Source organism: Dromaius novaehollandiae, chromosome 7 (genome assembly GCF_036370855.1).
Source record: "Dromaius novaehollandiae isolate bDroNov1 chromosome 7, bDroNov1.hap1, whole genome shotgun sequence".
In the NCBI taxonomy this organism is placed as follows: domain Eukaryota; kingdom Metazoa; phylum Chordata; class Aves; order Casuariiformes; family Dromaiidae; genus Dromaius; species Dromaius novaehollandiae.
Window position 1 is genome coordinate 17,057,459 of NC_088104.1, and position 20,757 is coordinate 17,078,215.

Here is a 20,757-nt window from a genome sequence, read left to right on the forward strand (position 1 = left end):
TAAATTCTAACATTTTAATTAAACAAAAGTCAAACATCTTTAAAGAGAACAAATAGCTGGCAAAGACTTACATTCATTCCAAATTTAAGCATCAGAGCTTGCTTCTGTAAGAGCAACTTGAGTCCACAAATTTCATTTGTTACAGCAAGCAAAAAATCATAACCTATTTTTTAAATTTTGATCAAAAGTATCAAACATCTGGGAACATTTGCCTTAAAGTGAGTAATACAGCAAATACAGCATCTTCAAGTGATATATTAAAATGTTTCTGATTTTCAAATGGAAACTCTCCATTGATCACAAAGATCATGCCTTTTTTAGGGATACTGATATACAAAAGCATGTTCAAATCATAAGAAAACAGCATGTCAATAGAAAACTATATGGATAGGAAGTGTTTTAACTGGCGAATGAAGGATTCTGAGTTTCTCCCTCAACAAGATAGAATACTGCACAAAACAAGGCAATATATATATATATTTTGAGCTGTATGATGTTACGAGATAAACCACACAACCATGAACTTGAATTACTGTCTTTTTTTTTTAATAAAGAAACTTGCAACTCAGCTTTATATAGCATGCTTTAAACTTCCATACAAAATGATTATGGGTTAACGTGACAAAACAGGAAACTAGGATTTAAATACTAAGCTCTATTTGATGCATGCTACGCCACAGATTGTGCTTCAAGACTTTGCATGTTAAATTGTTGAATCTATCACACCTTCTTTCCAAGACAGAGTGAGTGTTTTCAGAGAAGAAAATTTATTGTGTATAGCCTTTTATTTTTTACACATTAATCAATGAAAATCAAGGCACTCAGTGTGGTTATGGATGACCAAAAAATTCAGATTACTGAGAATTATAAACACAAGCCACAAAGCAAGAAAATCAGCAAATGTCCGACTTGGGATAGGGTGAAGTCTCATTCTGTTACAGCTTTGGCTTGAACTCGCCAGAAAGAAGTTTTTTAAGCATGTCAGAATTTCTTCCTTCTGGTGGTGGGGACCATCTGTTGTGATCTGAGGAAAACAAATAAAACAATGTATATAGTTATCTAAAAAGTAGACATTTTATTGTTGTGTCCTGCCCACTTCAAGGGCACTATTCTGTAGCCCATTTTTACCTGGTATTTCTAGGTTCCTGCTATATAAACTTTGGCCACCATCCACGACCATGGTTATCCCAGTTATGTAAGAAGCAGCTGGAGATAGCAGGAAACACACTGCAGGAGAGATCTAACAGGGAATGACAGTTTCAATCATTCCTAAATTGCTGGGAACCATCTGTGTCCAAGACATAGCTCATAAGAACTGATATAGGCAAAAGAAATGAACATATTCTACTCAACAGTGAAAGTCATTAACAATCTTAAAGCTAAGTTTCTAGCCACAGACATCAAGTACATAAAAGCTGAAAAACAGCAGTCTTTCACAGATCAGCATCAGATGCATAAAACCAAACAGATTTTTAAGTTGACCAGTTTATCAAAGACACATAGTCCTGGTAGAAGAGAGATAAGTACTCTGAAATTACACTTTTTTCACATTGATCTTCAATACTTTCCAATTCTCCCTGCAATAGGTCAACCTCTTCAGGAACTGATGTCAACTATGGAACACTACAGCTGTAAGAGGCATCTAAATTAAATTTTCACTTTAACAGTAGCTACTGGTTAAGCCTCCCAGTTGGCATTACTACATATTACTGCAAGCTTTCTTTTTTTAATACTCCATCACAGTTCAAAATTAAGTCTTTATTGTTCTCCATATACTAAAGTAGCTTTGAAACAGAAATAGAAGTAGAAATATCACAAATGTTCTGAAAGACATTACCTCCTCGGGAACTGCTGACCTCTTGGCAGGAACCTTTGGGATGTTCTTTAACCACATTATTGTACCTTGCTCTCCATAGTTTGCAACAGCAGTTTCTGAAAATACTAATCCCTGTGTTAAAACAGAACACAGTGAAAATTAAATTATCTTGCATACATTCAAATTCTGATCATTGTAAAATTGTAAAGTTATTATTAGTGGGATTTTTGTGGGATTAAACTGTCTAAACAGTACTTGAAGGCTAGTTTTTAAATTGCATTAGATAGTATTATTTATAAAAGAAGGTAACTTGACTGCTAGCCACATCTCTATTCAAGCAGTATTCAGATTATTCAAAGTCCTGATTTGCTTTCATTATTCCAATTCTCCACTGTCACCTCAACAACTATGAAGTAGAGACTATAAAGAACAAACTCAGAGACTATTCCAGAATTACAAGGATTTCAAACTAGTTCACAGCAGAAAGCTACAAAACCAAGGACAAAGTTCTCATGAGTTTCTTGTAACCTGTAAGAACACCAGATCAACTTTACTGAGAGTTATGGTAGCAGCCAGACTATGCAACTGGATTTCAGATTCTCCCTACTTAGCCGCTACGGAAATAGAGAAAAGAGACTGTTCTTGCCCTGATGAATATACGGTCCAGCTCAGATTCAAGAGGAACAATGAAGGCTACAGCAAAAGGAAGATAGAGTTACACAGACTAGTTACATCATAACCTGTAGGACTCAAGGTGGTGGGTCTCTTTAAACATGTAAAAAAATTTTAGTTCATCCATGGAGTCCACATTAAGATTTTTCTTCTAAGATATCTGTGAAATGTGAGCAAATGCATTTCGAGAGCTAGGGAAGTAACTCATTTTTTAAACCCTATTTTCTTAGAATGCATGTTTCCTTCTCTACATACGTGTTTCCTACATGTTACTCCGTGCATATTTGGCAGCAAGTGTTTTGTATGGTTACTGCAACCCTGATGTGGCTACAAAGGTGAAAGAAAGATATGAAGTATCACCCTAGCTAGAATATGAATGTTTTGTCACCAACATGGTAACAAAGCTATGAAATATTTCTTACAGAACATATGAATTTATGAGTCAGGCACCAATGAGAGTAGCACAAGTACTGGCAAGATGACACATACTAACTACTGTACAAGTGCTGAAAGAGCCAAACCACTGAACTGTTTGCTTGTCAGAAATTTCATTTGACACATGCTATAATTAGTATGATTCATTAGGTAATTAGTATGCCTTAAAAAATACACACACATAATGCACTCTCCTAATTACTTATTTCCTCAAGACTTGATAAATTGGAAAAATGAACAAACAGAAAAACAAGTCAATAGATCTTAATATTTAACAGGTCTCAAGATGACCTGGACCTCAGAGGGCCTACACAGAGCCATTACCTGAATGATCATCACACGTTTCCAATTAAAGCAGAGCAGTTGTTTTAGGATGGGATACACAACAGGATATAACATTCTATACAGACAGCAGGAAGATCGTCGTAGGGACCAGTTAATCAAATCTGACACTTACCATACTATAAGATAAATTCTGAATGTAGAAACAACTGGACAGCTTTCCTTTCCCGTTTTGTTGTCAACAGAAATAAACATGTAAAATAAGCTGTGGTAAGGAGTGACTATTACACAAATCACAACAGATGGAATCTCAAATTTCAAAGCTAGGACTAAAGCCTCTGTATCTGCAGCATTATGTGCTGTGAAAATATAGCTGGTCTTTCCATATGGTTATTTAAGACAATTGCTACATGCTACCTACTTCCTCGGAAACGTGGCAAGCCTGTTTTAGCTACCTGTATTGTCATTTCCTGTCTACATATACTTCATAAGCAGAACGCACATTTTTACAACTAATCTCTTCGAAAGAGGGTCCTTTTATGTCTAAAACTTTTATGTCTTGCATTCCTTTTATGTCTAAAACTAACCTAATTTGACATGCAGAAGAAGAAGGTAAAAGACATTATGTGATACATTCAGAGATTCTCAGAGTAACTGTAAACACGGTTGGAAACTGCCAGGACACTTGATCGCCATGTAGAGAAAGTTTTGTAAACTCAGAAATAATCATTACTGAAACAAAGAATTGTTTAATTTTATGTCATGCTCTTGTAAAACAGGCCACTCCTCTCAGATGTCCTTTGGTTAAGCTAGAAAAGTCAGAATGCCAAGTCAAAACAGAAAGCAGAAGTGACTTTATCCCACATTCCTTGCTTGTCGTCCAAACGGTACAAAACATTCTCAAAGGACCTGAAGGACATAGATGAGAGAATTAAAAAAGCAAAACCCACAAACTACAGACTCTAGATTTTTAAATGCCTTTTGGTCTGAACGCTTTAATCATGAACATGTATGATGGCTAAAGTTATTTTGTCATTTGCCATTACTTACAGGAGCAACACTGTTGATTCTTACTCCGCTGTGGGCCCATTCTAAAGCTAAAGTCTTCGTGAGGTTATTCACTGCAGCTCTTGCAGCTCCTGTATGCCTATTAAGAAAATAAAGCAAAAGAAGCATCTGTTCCCTCAGATAATACTGCCCAATCTCCATTCTACTGCAGTCACTAGGCTAATCAGGGTAGTGCTCTATTGCTAGACTAATGGTCAGAGATGCAGAGGGGTTTTCTAGTTCGCAAGCTTGACCATAGCTTCACAGTTTAGCTGAACTATGCTAAGATTTTCTGTCATTTCAGCAAATAATTATCATCTCTTCCCCAACATACTTGGTGGTGATGAGGCCTGCTACGTTTTACTGCAGAAGCAGGCTAACAGAATGAAAACAACTGGAGATAAACTTGCAGGTGTGTGAAACTATAAAAGATAGGCTGCACAGGTAAGGCAAACCTTGTAAGGTCAGTAGTCTGAAAGATCGTTAAGCTCTTCTGACAAATGTATTTAAAATCAGCCAATGTTCAAAATCTGCTACAGATGGGGAAACAGGAACATAGGCACAGTGATCTCATACACCTTGCTGCTACAGGAAACCTGTATGAATGAATACATGCTTGAACAAATGCAGACAAAATTACTGCAAAGATGAATAGCAGACAGAGGGACTGAGAGAAGACTAAGTTTAGCTTCTTTAGTCTAGCAAAACAGAGAAGATGCAGTAAGTTCTCAAACATGATGATATATACCAGGAAAGAAGAGCTTTTTTCATTGAGGAATAAGAAAAACTGGTTAAAACTGGACTTAGTCATATGATTAGGACAGAAATTAATGACCCCCGGACACAACATGAGCAAACAAACTTGAGTAGTTTCAGGTTGAAAATTGTTATTTATGAAAGACTGTAGGAGGTGATTTTTGGCATGAACAGTGGTTGGAGTTGTAAAGGATACTACACTACTCTATACTACACTTCTGAAACAAGCATCATTTCAACAGGAATTCAATCTGAAAGTAATTTGTCTACCCATCCACAAAACCATAAAACAGTTATTTGGGAAAACTTATTTCCATTGTTATTCAGAATTAGGTTCTTTATTTCTTGATGTATCAACCTATTTACAGTGACAGTTCAACTAGATTTACCTAGAGCAGTGAAACTAAAAAAAAGTAGCTTCAGCACCACCCTGTGGATCTCGAAATTTATTTTGCACTGCCAAGAACAAGCTAGTGAGAAAATATGCTGTTTCTTAAAAATCGAGTTTTTGAAAATTTTCAAGCCAAATTAGGACAAAGAGAGGTAGGACAGCATTTGTTCAAAATTGATTTTTGAACTTTTAATTTCTGTTGAAGAAAGCAAGTTAAAAAAAAGTTTCCAAGAAAAACTCTGAATTTTTCAGTTAGGAAACTGTCAAAATGTTGCATTTTGACAACTTCTAAGTTTCCTCATGCAAAGAAAATAACTGAAATAAACCATTTGCTGAACATTATTTCTCTTTCAACACATTGACAGTTTTTGGTGGAAAACTTTCAACCAAAAGACTCCTGATCACCTCCAATTTGAGGGTGAAGACACTTGAACAAATACAGTAAGTGTATAGATATGGAGAGGATGCTGCATTGACATGCAGAAAGCCTTAATCATTTTTGTGAAGAAAAAAAGAACTACAAACACATGGTAATATGTTTGTACCCATGAGCCTTCTCCCAGTCAAGAAAGAGGCAGAGCAAATAGAACTGATTCTCTGCATCACAGAAAAAAAGATCCTCTGCAGCTAGAACAGGTAGCCATAAAGTGAGAGTAGAAAGCAAAATCGAAAAGGCAGGCATTATGTGAAGTGAAGGGCAAAGCCACAACCCAAGAGCACGTTAGGAATGTTCCCCCTACACCCAGTCCAAGTCCCATAACTCACTATACACCATCGAGACCTGTTAATTGACAGTAGGAGAGCAGAGCAACAGGTGCCAAGTTCCTGCAAACCCTCCAGAGATTTGGAGAGAAAACAGGCAAAAGTTACACTTGAATGCACATAGCTCCCGCTCACATCCCATTTCCAGTGAAAGCTTCACTGCAAAAGTCTTGCTTCATCGTTTCTTACAAACTAGCCGGCAGAGACCAGAGATTTCATTTACTCTTGCAGTCTCCACTGAATCAGTAAGAGATCCCCACACAGACAGCCAAGTGATCCTATTGCTCTCTTAACATACCTACTATATTTCTACACTCTGCTGTTGCCCAACGCACAGCTTTCTAGAAGAAAATGAAGTATTTAGGAGCAATTAGAACTTCTAGGGGAAAAATATAGGAAAATGTAAAAAGAATATTACGACATTCCAGGAAACCCATTTCTCACGGCAGCAGTAATGTTGACAATGACTCCTCCATGTTCCTGCATCCAGGCATTGTACACTGTATGAAGGAGGAAGACAACCTATAAATACTAGAAGAAATACATAGGAATGAAATTGCCGATTGGAAGCCAAATCTGGAGTCTAATTCCAATTGTGCTACAAGTTGCCTGTGCAGATTTGGAGAAACAACCTGCTCTTTGTACCACAGCCTTACCACTGGACTGGTGAGAAAGCAGGTGCAGTCTAGGTAAGGCTCAGTGTTTGTAAAGAAGGCTTTGACAGAAATCAAGATCTTGTGCCTTCCATTTAAGTTCCTTTCATTTCCATTTTCCTAATGCTATCTGAGAATCATATATCAAACATAAATTTAACTCTACATCCTTGATGTAAAAGTCTTCCTCCTGTGTTACAGACAGGAAATACAAGACAGAGAAGTTAAGTGGTTTTCCTATCATCCTTTAAGTCAACATCCAAACCGAGTGACTCCCCAAACCTGGCTGTAACCAGAAGGTCATTCCTCCACTGAATGTGTAAATATGGGTACATGTGTGTTTGTGTATATTAACAAATATAATGTACAGATTGATGTATACTTAGGATGAGATTCATGAAAACAAGTATCTACTGTCAGATAAGAATGTGAAAAAAGAAGGTGGAGAAACTTTTACAGAAATACTGGTAAGGCAAGAAATATTAAAAAAACATGCATAATGTTTATTCCTCACCTGCTTTGCAGCAATAGAAGGTTCCTGTCAGATTAGTGTCTATCACAGCATTCCAGCCTTTTGCACGGATGGCTTCAGCAGGACTCATGAACTGCCCCCCTCCATTGTTCACCAGGAAGTCAATCTTCCCACACAGATTCAGTGTAGACTTCACCAAAGCTTGTACCTAAAATTATATATATATATATATTTAGTGTGGTATGCTAAATAAGTTATATACCCAATTTCATTCTCAGATGAAGTTTTCTCACTCAAATCCTTTTCACACATGAAGAGGAAGTACCAGTCTTCAGAGAGGCTGGTCAGCAGTCTCCTAGGCTGGAAGCTCAGTATGACAGGTTTAATCAACCAAGAAGGATTGGGCTGAGTCCATGTTTGCTTGATAAATCTTCCTGGTATAATGCAGGTGCTACACAAACATCAGCACTGAAATAAGAGGGAGATCTATGCTGTTGAAGCTGGGGTGGCAGAGGGGAACAATCCTATTTAAGACCAACTAAAAATCTCCTGCTATTTTCCACAAAGCAGAGGTGTTCACATCAGATGCTAGAAGGGTTCCATATTAGGTAGCTACTGTTTTTTTCACCCAATCCATACTCCTGAGGGTTTTGAATAGAGGATATATTAATTTCCTCCTTATTTTCAAACAGCATGAAGAGTGATAGCACTGTTAAAAATGGCTGCTGTATTTCAGTAGAAAGGAAACTAATCTTGTAAAATTTTAACTTCTTATCTAGAAGCTTTGTGCCTTCATTGAAGGTCTGACATATGAGTTAGCAACAGGCAATCTTCTCATGCAGAGCAAGAAAGTTAGATTATAATCTGACAGAACAGAAACTCTAAATAAAGTTCTAGCAAGGCTATCAAGTGGTCTTCTTTAGCAAAAAGAAAGGTGACTGTTTGACTGAACAGAAACCTTCTGTCTGTTAGCAGAAGGAATACCGACAATTAAGAGCACTGTCTGGCACTATTGACCTTTGGGTACTCTGAGAAGGTATTAAGAGCAAATAGCAAGACATTCTGTTCATTCACTTAAAGAGCTGCCGCACAGAAAACAGGTGGCTTAAGTTCACTTGGGAGAACAGATATTTAAGAATCTAAACCTAGCACTAACACTGATCTAATCTGAGCTACAGGTTGTCAGCTAAACCTTTTGCACTGGCTTGCGTTTTGGAAGAACAACGGTTTCCCTACTCATTTACACAAAGCACGTGAGAGAACGGGGAATGTGTTCCAAAGCATTCAAAGATTTTACAGATACCGAAGCTGACATATTTTTCCCTAGTAAGAGATAATAAGGAGAGACTTTTAGAGCAATGACTTAATTTAACCTTTATCTCAAGAAATAGGGGAAGTAGGACACCAAAACTGTTTCCTGCATCTGCATTAGCTATCATAACTGGACACCATGGATCAGTTATTCCTAGCCAAGCAGATGTAAAGAGTTAATCTAGCACCTGCAGTCAAACAAAACACAGACAAAAAAAATCAGTTGGGGCAATGCTGCTGATGAAACAGATTTGACTGGTTGGAGAACACCACTTAGCCTTCCTCTGTACTGAGTTAGCAATATAAAACATCAGAAATAAAAGAATAAGCAATGAATGATCTGTATCTTACCAAGAGTGTCACTGACTCTGTCTCAAAACTAGCAGTCTTACAGCTTGTGTGGCTAACGAACAGGTCAGAATGTTTTAATGGGATAGTGTGAATCCTGTAAGGATGCACCTCTCCGAAGAAGAGAATCTAAACAAGCTAGTATAGTGACAGAAGTCTGATTGAAAGATGAAAAAAACGCATTATAAAATAATTTTAATATCTATATCACCATCTTTACGTTCTGACTGGCATCTCACTCCTTGCAGCAGTCACTGCAGGCTATAGGATCTGAGAAAAAAGCATCTGTGACAGCAGTCCCAAACCCTTGCCACAAGACTTCCAGCTTTACTCACAACCAGGGAAAGGTAAGCTGATCTCACGTTAGGCAGCAAAAATTATACCGTGCTTGGCAGTATCAAACTTTTTTCTCCTTGTCAGCCTGCTAATCTTGCTTTGAGTATTGTCCATAAGTCAGTGAAATATGGACTCATTTACAGAAGGAAAATGGCTTCTGTACGAGGAATGACTGAACAGACTAGGACTCTTCAGGCTGGAAAAAAAGAGACAAGGGGAAACGCTAGGAATCTATTAAAACAAAAAAGAGAGGCGAAAGCAAATGAAATAATCATGCACTCTCTTCCCGTAGAAGAGTTTGGGGCCATCAGATGAAATGACAAGGCAGTAGATTCACAAAAAAGAGAAGACTTCCCTTCACATGCACACATGCACGCACACACACAATAATCTGTGGAACCTCTTGCCACAGGACAATACAAATGCTAGAAGCTTACCTGAGTAGAAAAGAAAAAAGGACAAATTAACAGAAGAAAAATCCACTCAGAAGAGACATTACAAGCAGGTTTTCATCAAGTGCACAGAACTTGCTATAACCTATCATTTCAAAATGGTTCTCAAGTTGTATGAACCTCTGCTGTTTTTCCTACTTGCCTCACCATATTGTCAGAGCAATAAAAAATACACCTATCAGTTCTGTTTTCTGAAAGACAGCAAAGGTTGGCAGGCTCTGTAGGCCTGACAGACATCCAGACTGTAGAAATCTAGATATCTAGCTCAGATAGGTCCAACTGTAGCAATCTTCAAAATGTCCTCTCTGTTGTAGAGAAAGCATCATCTCAGTGCTTCTCCTGATTAGAGTAAACGTGGTGACAGCAGCCACCAGCACAGTGAGAATAAGGGACTGATAGAACACATTTAAATCACAGTGAAGAACTAAAGAAGGTTTCTTACTATTCCTAAAGATTCAAAATCCACACAGAAAGAATTTCAAAAAATCCCAGCTGCTGATGGGCATCCCTGGGAGTAAAGCAAACTGTAAAAGGTTTAGCTAACAGTTTAGGATGCAATTCTGACAAAGATTGAAAAAAACAAAGTCAAGCAGTTCAAACACATAACCAGAAGACTGAAACTCTTCAATATGGACCTTTTCTGTGTGACTACAATTCAAAAATACTTTGCAGTAGCACACTTCTGCAGATAATGTTAAGAAACTGAGATGACAGTATTCATAACAAGAGAAAAGGGGCAAATGTGCAGGTAAGTTCAAGGTGACCTATGAATGCTAGGAAAACTCAATAGGCAAGCTACTCAGTACAGACTGTTAGGAGGTTTGCTATTTGGAGACCGTTCCTGCACAGCGATATCAGGTATTTTTACTTTGTGCTATTGTTGTATTATTTTAAAATAAGACAACAGGAATCTCTTATCCACAGTGCTCCTTCAAGCCACTCTCTTCCACTACAGGTTTCACACAGACTGGCATTAAGTATTTATACACCAACAGAGATTATGTTAAGCTATAAAGCTTACTGGAAAAGAAAAGCCACTAGTGAACTCAGAGACAAGTTAAAGTGCTAAATATCACTGTGTTGAGTACTTCTCAAGGAATCTTGTTTGTCAGATGTCCAAATGGTAAGTTTTAGCCTCAGGGTCTCCTTCAGCAGTAGTTGTTACTGGAGCTGAAGTAAGGAAAAGGGACACTGTGCAGAAAATTCTAATTTACTCGTTTGATTTCAAGAAAAGCAGTAGCCTACTAGAAGTACAAGGCTTTATATTTCACTCATCTAGATACGAGTTAAAGAAATGCGTCTCCAGGGCATACAGCACAAAGGCTACATGGAGGTAAGAAGTTCCTCATACCTTTCTTTTCCCCACTGGACAGTTTCTGTAGCTCAGCATTTAGGACACGCACACATGCTCCCCCTTCCCAACACCCAAACAGTTAAAGAAAAAGCTCTTTCCATAATGTAAAAAGAATGTGGTTTTCTCTCCTCCACTCTGGCAGTCTTTACAGTGATGCACCAAAATTAACTTATTAGATCCTTGGATTTAGGGAGAAAGCTTGATTTGACAAGAGCCGCATACACACGCAGGCAGTCATTTTGCCTACATCCCAGCAGAAACAATCTGACCTGCTCTTCTTGTATCTAACACGTTGTGTGTGATAGTGCTGGAAAATATTCAAATAATTAAAATCTTTACAGCTTCATAATCACTCAGAAGCGTATGGATCACTACATTCACTTCAGAACGCAGGATAAGGGAGAGGTGCACAACCACTGTTTCAGAGGGGGCCCCATGAAGTCAGAATACAGCAATCTCAGGTGCTCTTTGCAGAGCAGCACTCCAGAACTCTATTCTTCTCTCTTTAAACATGAAACAGGTTTGCTGTCCTTTACAAAACACTCATTGGAAAACTAGCCAAAACAAGAAGCAGCAGGCTGTTTTGACAGCCATAAGCTTGACAGGTTATGTAGTGGTTGAAAATCCTCTGTCAAGCAAGCAGGATTATTTCTTGCACATTAAATGAAAAAAGGCGGCTATGCTAGAAAGCAAGAGGGCCTCTGAAGATAAAGATTAAGAGACTTTAAAAGGTGAATTCATTAAGCTATTCCCATTATAAGTACCAGGAAGCTTCTGCAGCAATTTATTCAGTACACCTTTTTTGGCTCTTCATAGGCCAGAAAGAACTCTAACAGCCACATATGCACTATATGAAGGAAGATGCATCTTCTAATGCTTCAGTTTCACAGATCGAACTGGTGCATACGAAAGGAAAGAGCTTTGTCATCTTCAAAGCAGGTGAGTTACTTTAAGATTTGGAATAGGACACAAAAAAAGTCTTCTGACCATTCTGAAAACATTCATTTTTCTTAGATCCTCTCTATTCAAACTTCTTCCCTCCAGTTTGTTTGATTATAAAATTAAAATCAGGATGACATTCTTAAGAGCCTTTAGAGAAATAAAGAACAGGTGATGGAGATGCAGGGAACAGAAAAAAAGGCATGGCACAGTGAGAACAGGTGGCTTGTTTCTACAGGTGGCTGGCTGGCTTTATTTAATAGGAATATTTACTCTTCCAAAGGTTTAAATGAGATATCAAAGAGGATACACTACATACATCTTCAAGCATCTTCCTGGGCTTTGTTATCTTGTGATCAATCAGTTTGGACATCTAAGGAGGCTTAAATTCTGAAGTTTTTTCTATTGTTGACATTTATATGGTCTCTTCCACCCCCACACATTCTTTGGTACCAGGTATAAGAGCTGAAAAAGAGAATGTAATGAAAACTCCCAGGGAACACTTGTAGGGTTTGTTCTCTCTACCTAATAGCATACTTTCATGAACTTCTGAGGTAACTACTCCTCAGGCATACTGAGCTGAAACCAGCCAGTGAGTTTTAAAGTCATTAAAGAGAAGCATACAGAGCCAACACAGTTCTAAAAGTTGTTTCCTTCAGGGAAAAAAAAAAAAAGGCTGAAAGTTCCACAGGGTTTATATGGGCCTTCCTCCCATTTTTACCTGTAAAAGGAAGGTATTCTTATATTTGCAAAAATGATCAAGAGAGTTATGTTGCTGTTTTGCCTCTACTCAAGATGTACTCCCAAGGCTAGAAAAATCTGTAACTAAATCTTCTACTGGTCTCTGTTCCTAGGACTCCAAGTCTCAGACACTAAATCTTAGGTAAAGAATGGAATAGTTTTTAAAAGTGGATGCACCTGTGCTCTTTGAATAGAAGTAAAAGCCCAAAGGTACTTTTCTTCTAGTTCCTGCAAGACAGAGGCAAATTAGAAATAAGTACTTCCCATTACTCCTCTCAGCAAATATTATAAATACGCAATAGTGAGCACTGGGTTGTGGAAAATCCACCACATCCCTCAGTTCTAAGTTCTGACAGTTTTTAGCAGTGAAGGTCACCAACTGTTAATTTAAGTTTATTTAGCTTCAGTTTCCAAACACTGAGCACCTAAGCATTAAGAAGTATTACCCTCACTACAAATTAAAAAGCTGAAAATGAGATCCACATATTTTCAGTCAAATAGTAATTTTAGACAGTATCAAGGGGCCAGAATTTAGCAATCTTCAAAAACCTCAGTATTAAAGAACAAACAGACAAGCATGGAGCCAGAAAAACAAGAGTTAAAGAACAAAGATCACAGGTTGTGTCTAACCAATAATGATATCTGCTGTTGGAGATGCGCATTTGGAATAGACAACATTTGTTTTGTGGGTACACTTATGTTCTTATGGAAATAATGGAGTAACAGGAGTTTCTCTGAGTATCAGTATGGCTACCTGTAAAATAGAATAATGCTTGAACACTTTACACAGCACTATAATTTCACCTTCCAAAAAAAGCTTTATAAGTTGTCAAAGGCTAAAGCTGTTTTGCCATATCTGTACTTAGAGACTTTAAATAAACAGATGGCAAAGAATGAATGGTAGTTTGGTGGAGACTACCTCATTTTGCCATCCAAGCCCTCTACCATCTCACAGAACATTGCAGTTCCCACTAACTCATTTTTAGAAGAATGCAAAAACAAGATTCATATACAGAAGGTTATTAAGCACACCACAGTGCTCTGCAAGAACACTGGCATGAAAGAAGGCTTAAGCCTTTTCCATCTCTTTTCCTTTTTCTTTCATGTATCTTTAATCACTTAAGTTGCCCTCTGACATCTGTCATAATGTATTATATTGCACTGCTGATGCTAGTAAATGCAATCCTAAAATTCACTGGTAGGTAAAGTGACATACTGCATGGCCCCAGGGTTCATCTCTTTCAGGAGAGAAAGTCTAAGGATATCATTATAAATATGTTATGGCATGAGCTGTTCTACGAGGGAAGAATTTTATTTTTATTTGCTTTATGGTAGTAAATTAAGATAGGATTTGAATTCACATAGCTCCTGAAGGTCACTAATGTTCTTTTAAGTTTTGCTAGATTTTAATAGTCTTTGGAAGGTTAAGAAAAAGGTAGCAACCAATGAACAATGGAATGTTTTCTGGCAGTCCTGAATAAGTTAAAAGTCCAACCTGACACCTGCATTTTTAACTGTTTAATTAAACAATTGAAAAACAGAAGGTGAATGCAGACTTCTGAAGAATGTGGACCAAGTACCTGTAATTTAAGGAAGGAAAAGAAGTCTCAGTGAAGGTGGAGAACTCTCAATAAGGTGCAGTTCTTACTAAGGACTGTGAGCAAGTCTTGCACACCTCAGGTTGTAAGCAACAGTTAAAACACAGCTAAAAAAAAATCTCTATTTTTTCCTTTAATACAAACAAAATTGACAATGCAGGATACATCTTGATAAGTAACTTAAATTGTGTCAAGTCACAATGGTGAGATTCCATGCTATGATTTCCTGTTTGAAGAAAGTAGCTCTGGAGGTCTCCATCAGCACAAGCTACCACCCCCTCCTTACAGCGAAGAAATGCAACATGGAACCATACATAGGGCCCTAGAACATACCAGTACTAAGTACTACTTTTCCTAGTAATATTCGTGAATACTTTATGACCATCCATACCTACTTCAGTGATAATTACTTTCTTGCTTAGGTGGCTAACAAATGGTTTTCCCCTTGAAAGTATATCTTAACCTCACCTAGATCTATTTAAAAGTGATCCACTGCACCTGTCTTCTGATCTAAAACACTCCTGAGGACGCTACACCTCTGGAGATCTGAGAATTTGTATACACTATAAACTTTTGACATGTTAAGCCCCAGAACAAGATCACTGGTGTTTACCTCCTCTTCTTTGCGGATGTTGCACTGTATAGGAGTCACTTTGGCAGGACTCATGGAAGGAAATTTATTATTCAGTTCTTCTGCTGTGGCTTTTAATTGATCAAATTTACGTGAGGCAATAATAACACTGCAACCTGTTGAAAAAAAATGAAAAATCCTTTAGCTACTGGATATTCAAAATTACAGTTACACTAGGTTTTTAATAACATCATGGAGATATCTTGTAGGATGTGTGTCTATTAGTCATGGCCTAGAAGATACAGTAATGAAGAATTTGCAAGAGAGAGAAATTACTTATGTCAGGAGCTTCTTAGCAACAAGATCCCTCTGTGCCAGGAGAAGAGCAATTGAAAATACGTCCACAAGGTTCTTTCTCCTTCCTGCAGAAGGGAAGATAGCCTGTGAGCTGCAGAGTCAGCAAAGTGGCTTTCAGACACCATTTTTGCTGCCTCTGCCCAAGGCTGCCTCATTTATCAATTATGTGATTTAAAGATGTTTCATCAGGTCTTAATTACAAAAAAACACTTGCTCCTCAAACCACAAAAATAAGCTTACTGTAACTCAGGCCATAATTTTGACTAGTGGTGAGCAAATGTAATGCTCTCCTCTTTAACCCTACACAATCTGAAGGACAGGATGATAGCCTTAGGAGATGAACTCGTATATCTGCAAAATACGGACAGCAGGAACAGATACTTCCCCATGGCACCTCCACATGCTTCAGAGTCCTAGCTCAGAAAGGAGAGGAAAAAAATAAACAGGAGCTCAAGCCTTTTGCTTCTTTCTGTATTGGAGGCACTAGGACTCATTCTACAGAGAATGACGATGCAGGCCCAAAATAAATGGCAAGCATTCCAGACCTAGAACCACTAGAACCAGATACCTTCTTCTGTTACCAGAGGACTCAGGACAGCTTTAAGTCTTCAACAATTACTACTTCATAGACTAAAACATACCGCACCAGATTAATTCCCCGTACAAATCTAGTAGGCATGCCATTTCAAATTATGGATGCGCAAATTAATAGCTTGCCACTGCCTAGCAGGGAGGAAGATCTTGCTTCCCCTTCCTCCTTCCATAATCTTAGCATCCTAGCATAAGCCATCCCTTCCTCATACCAGCTCCGTGCTCATCAGCTTAAACATAAACCATGTCAACACACTAGACCAGCCAAAAAAAAGTTAACTTTCTGCCAGGTGTTTTTTTCTGTTGCTGTTTTACTGGGTGGAATTTGGCCTCCCATGTGATCAAACAAACACCAGAACCGACTCAAAATGGGAGTAAGTGGGAGTAAGGAGCAGTGGCAAGCTGTTCATTTGGCTCAGGCTGTCTTGTGAAATCATACATAAAACTACAAGGAGTAGCTAATTTTTTTCCAGAAGGAGATACTGCAACTGCATATCCCTAGGAATGGGTGCTTCATCTTCAGTCAGTGACCATTCTAAAATAGCACATGTACAGATGTTAGTTAAGGTCTCTTGGCTTTGTAAGTCAAGAATTCCAGTCGCTTACACAACAACCTGAATAACCTGGAGTACAGTTCATACAACAGCACACAGAATGACTGATTAACAGAAAATACTAATTCACAGTTACATAGGAATATTCATCAGGTTAAGTGCTAATTAGTACACACACTAATACAGAATAAGGCCAGTAAAAGACTATTTTCACTAAACATGCTAATTTGGGAGGTGGAAGATTCTAGCTCACTGAGGCAGGCTTGGTACCTACTGTACAAACTGATACTACTTTATTAAAAGTCCCTGTTTTTCTCACAAAGGAGAGACTGGCTAGGAAAGCGAACGATTTTCACCACAACTGGCATTATCTGGGGCTGCTCCTAAAGGTGTTGCAACCAGATCTCCTCTAAGAAGGTGCAGCCTGAAGCGCAAGGTAGATACGGAAATGATTCCAGGCTGTCTTCTCGCCAGGAGCAGCCAGTAAGTCCGCAGGCGAGACATCTACTTTATAGGAGGTTACATCACAAAGATTTAAGACGTAGCCCGTTTTTTCATTTTCTCAGATGTCTTTTGCAGATATTTTTAGACGTGCTTTTTATTTAGGATGTTATGAAGAAAACCCATTTCTGTTACTTGTATTTTACTTGAGCAAAATAATGCAGCTCAAATTAAGCGCAATTTTAACATAACCAGATAACATCATCAACCAAAAGCGTGATGACATTTGAGAAGCACCTTTTTAAGGCGTAAGGACACCTTAAAAAAACGCTTAGTTCCCCAGGCTCCCAAAGGCAGCAAAGCTAGCCCTTTTTCAGCTTCACAGAGCAGGTGGGAAGCTGGTGCAGCAAAGGCCACAGGAGGCAGGCATGCCTCCCAGCACACAGTACTGACAAAGCGAGCCGTGAACTGGTGCAGCACGCGTTGAAACAGTGCGAATCGCAGGCAGCACGTCGCAGTGAGGCATAAGGCTGGGCACGATTATTTTGAAGCCAGCACTCCTAATCATGATGATAAACATTATCTGAAACCAGTCAGATGTCAATGTTCCCTAGCATTTATTTTAAAACCTGCAGAAAAGGTATTGCAAGGTAGATTAGCCAGAGGTTTCCAAGGCTGCCTTTCGCTCCAGAGTTCAGGGCTGATTAAAGATAAGTGATTAACAAAGAAAGCCTACAAGGTACACCACGCTAAAGGGATACTTCAACTTCAAGACATTTATGTCGCAAGCATCAACAGACAAGCACCATTTCTCTAAGATTAACACGCAAACAACAGTTCAAAAGTCTACTACATCAGAAGCAACAAGAGTTTCAGTTTAATAGTATCAGAAAATTATGCAGTTAAGCAAGATAAAAAATAACTTAACACTCAGCATCAGAAAAACTGCCCAGGTTTAATGTACCCTCCTTCTGAATGCTATATTTAAAATACAGCATCTTTTCAGTGTTGGTGGAGCAAGAGCTGTAGCCCCACATCAACTTGAGCTTGTTCCCCTCAGTTTATACTATTCCTTCATATTCACATCAATACATCAGCTAATCCCTCGCTCCCTCAGGATCTCATCTTCAACCCCTCAGGATCCACCACACACCCAACACTGTCTCCTCAGCGTAGGCGGCCGCCTGCTCCCGAGGGTCGCTGCACCCCGTACCCCAACTCCCCTTCCAGCACCACCCGCTATTCGCCACTGCCGGCAAACCGGGACGCGCAGCCGTCCCGAACCCCCCGCACCCCGCCCACCGGGAGCTGCACACCTGGCCCAGCCACCCGGCCGCCCCTTCAGCCAGCTCCCTGCAGCCCCACACACCGCCCCGCTCCCTGACGCCCACCCCCAGCTGCCCTCACGCCCGCCCTGCTCTCCCCTGCCCCCCGATACACCCCACACCCACCCCACACTGTCCCGCCCCCCTCGCCTGCCCCCGGCCCCACAGCCCCTCACCCCACGCCCCGGGGCCCCGTGCGGAGGCCGCCCCGCGCCCACCGAGGGACAGCAGGTCGGCGGCGATGGCCTTGCCGATGCCGGTGCCGCCGCCGGTGACGATGGCCACCCGCCCGCGAAACAACCCCGCCGCCAGCAGCCGCTGCGGCGCCGCCATGTTCCCCCCGCGCTCGCACCGCCGCCGCCACGTGACCCGCGGCCCCGCCCGCCCGCGCCGCGGCGGAGCGGACCGGAGCGCCGGGGACAGCGAGGCGGCGGCGGCGCCCGGGGCGCTGGCGGCGGTGCGGGGAAGCGGCGCCTCTCTCCGCTCCGCACCGCGCCCTGCAGGCGGAGCCGGCGGGCTCAGGTAAGGCGGCTGCGGGGGCGCCGCGGGGGGTGCCCGCGGGCCGAGCGCGGGGAGCATCTGCCGGGCAGCCACCGGCCCTGCGGCGGCGGCCGAGGTCGCCGGCAGGCCGGGACAGCGGGGTCGGCGGCGGCTGCGCCGGGCGGCGCGGAGGGGGCGCGGAGCCGCCCCGCGGCGAAGGGCGCGTCGGGCGGCTGCACCGGCCGAGACCCCGCAACGCGGTGCGCCCGAGCCGCGGTGGCTGCAAGCTGCCCCCTCGCTCGCTTGTGCGCTTTTTTATGTGGGGGGCGTCTTTTTGTTCCTCTTTTCTTTTTTTTCCAATAAAAAGACCATAGGTTGCATATTCTACTGCCCAGAGAAATCCCTGTTCGCCTTCCCATTCTCACATGCGCTTAAAATAGCATCCTGGTGACTCATAATTTCTTGTACCTCTTTACCTGCTGCATCGTTTTAACAAAACCTGGCTAGATCTACCCCGCCCCCCTTCTCCCACCGTCTGCAGTTTCATTTGCTTTAAAGCAAATATTTTTTTCAAGGATTTTCAAATATTTTTTTTGCAGCCATATGTATTTTTAGGTACTGTCTCAGGTCTTCTTCCACAGAAATGTGGAAAGACAGTCCTCAAGAGCAAGGGGGGATGGAGCTCCAACCAAGAAAAATGTATTTAATTCTGTAAATGTGCGTGTCTTAATAAATTTTGGAGAAAGCTTGTGGTATTTGCCTCGCAGGTACTTAGGCCCTGTTCTGCAAATGGAAAAGCCTTCTCTTTGGAAATGGGCTTTCTTGGGAAGATGCTGTAACAGCTCAGATGATCCCATTTTCAAGAGCAGTTAATGTGTTCTGAACATAGCTATTTTTCTGTTAAACCTCCTTTATGTTATTTTAATTCAAGATTGCCCTCAATAAACTCAGTATTGATTATTCTGTCGGTACAGAGGATAGTCAACATTAGTTTCATTTCTATTGCACAATGAAGTAAGTGACAGATCGTCTTTGTCCCTTGCAGATGATTTTAACCAGCTCTGATGTGCCCAGGAGTGTATGCATGTCGAACATCTTTCCAAGCATCTCCTCTGTCCATCTCAATAGAAGAGATGTTTGAAAGTCTATCACTTTTGTTGTTATTTTTCTCTTAGGGTAGATGGCTAATGTGTGAAGATAGTGATGGAAAAAGAAACGTACACATGTGAAGTGGGAAAGTCATAGAGTCTGGTTTGGTTTTCTCATTTGTAAAACAGGAAAATATTTATTTTCCCTGAAACGTGTTATGAGGCTTAAGGCTTTAAATCGAAGAAAATTCCAAGATAATGCCTTTCTTCTCAAGTTCAGTGTGTTTCAAAGGAAGCACCCTCCTTCTAAATGCAGGGAGGGGAGGGTATGGAGAAGTTACTGTCTGTCCAGATCCATTCAGCAAACAGTGACAAGACAGAAAGAGACTTTTGTGTGGTGACTTAGACCTACATGTGATCTAACTGCTAGACAGAGTTGCCTTCCAGATGGGTTAATGTTTGCAGATTACTTTGATATTTTTAAGTGCTGCATAACTTTCTGGAGGCAAAGTGTGGAATGCTACGGGTGACACTGCAAGATTTTTTTTCTTTATCTTCCACAATCTGGAGACTCTGCAGATCCCCATTAATTATCTCTGACTGTCCTACATACCTCAGACAGGCTGTATCAGAGAGAACTTTAATTAATCCCAGGGAGAAACATTCATCTGTGCTAGTGAGCTAGATCTTTATATCCCAACTTGCCTGCCATCCCTACTGAGCCACAGGCCACCAAGGAAAATCCAGAGTGCTGGTCTGTTCATATTACTCACTTCTTAGATTTCAGTGCTCTTTCTGGAGAGCACTGTCAAAAGATTTTGCTTCCCTATAAAGGTTAGGTACTTGTTTTCTCTGAAGTTTTGGAATTTATCAATAACCACAGCAGTGCCATAAGTTACAGGCTTAACACTTCAGATACAAGATTCTGTGAGAGATGTGTGAGAAGGCATAGAGACTGGTGAGTAAGGAGGCAAGAAAAGGAGAC

At 40.4% G+C, this 20,757-nt stretch overlaps 2 protein-coding genes across 3 annotated transcripts in view; one reads left to right on the forward strand and one right to left on the reverse strand.

Moving 5' to 3' along the window:
- PECR (peroxisomal trans-2-enoyl-CoA reductase) lies at nucleotides 1-18,579 on the reverse strand. The gene is made up of 8 exons (XM_064514753.1): nucleotides 18,423-18,579; nucleotides 14,979-15,112; nucleotides 7,329-7,494; nucleotides 6,580-6,661; nucleotides 4,256-4,352; nucleotides 1,838-1,948; nucleotides 1,129-1,240; nucleotides 1-1,024 (listed from the first exon to the last, which is right to left on the reverse strand). The coding sequence occupies exons 1-8, from the start codon at nucleotides 18,535-18,537 to the stop codon at nucleotides 936-938; spliced, it is 906 nt and encodes a 301-aa protein (XP_064370823.1). The 5' UTR covers nucleotides 18,538-18,579; the 3' UTR covers nucleotides 1-935.
- Nucleotides 18,567-20,757, forward strand: part of TMEM169 (transmembrane protein 169) — an 18,666-nt gene continuing 16,475 nt past the window's right edge. For both annotated transcript variants that reach the window (XM_064514752.1, XM_064514750.1), the window contains exon 1: nucleotides 18,567-18,726. The gene's annotated coding sequence lies outside the window, so the exon portion shown is untranslated. The remainder of the gene's footprint in view (nucleotides 18,727-20,757) is intronic.

Bases quoted from the DNA above. Each gene is read 5' to 3' on its own strand.
- PECR (XM_064514753.1), bottom strand. From the start codon at position 18,537: ATGGCGGCGCCGCAGCGGCTGCTGGCGGCGGGGTTGTTTCGCGGGCGG. The intron at 15,113-18,422 runs GTGGGCGCGGGG...TTTTTTCAACAG, and splicing joins CGCCGACCTGCTGTCCCTCG to GTTGCAGTGTTATTATTGCC. The intron at 6,662-7,328 runs GTGAGGAATAAA...TCCTTCATACAG, and splicing joins CTTCTATTGCTGCAAAGCAG to TGTACAATGCCTGGATGCAG.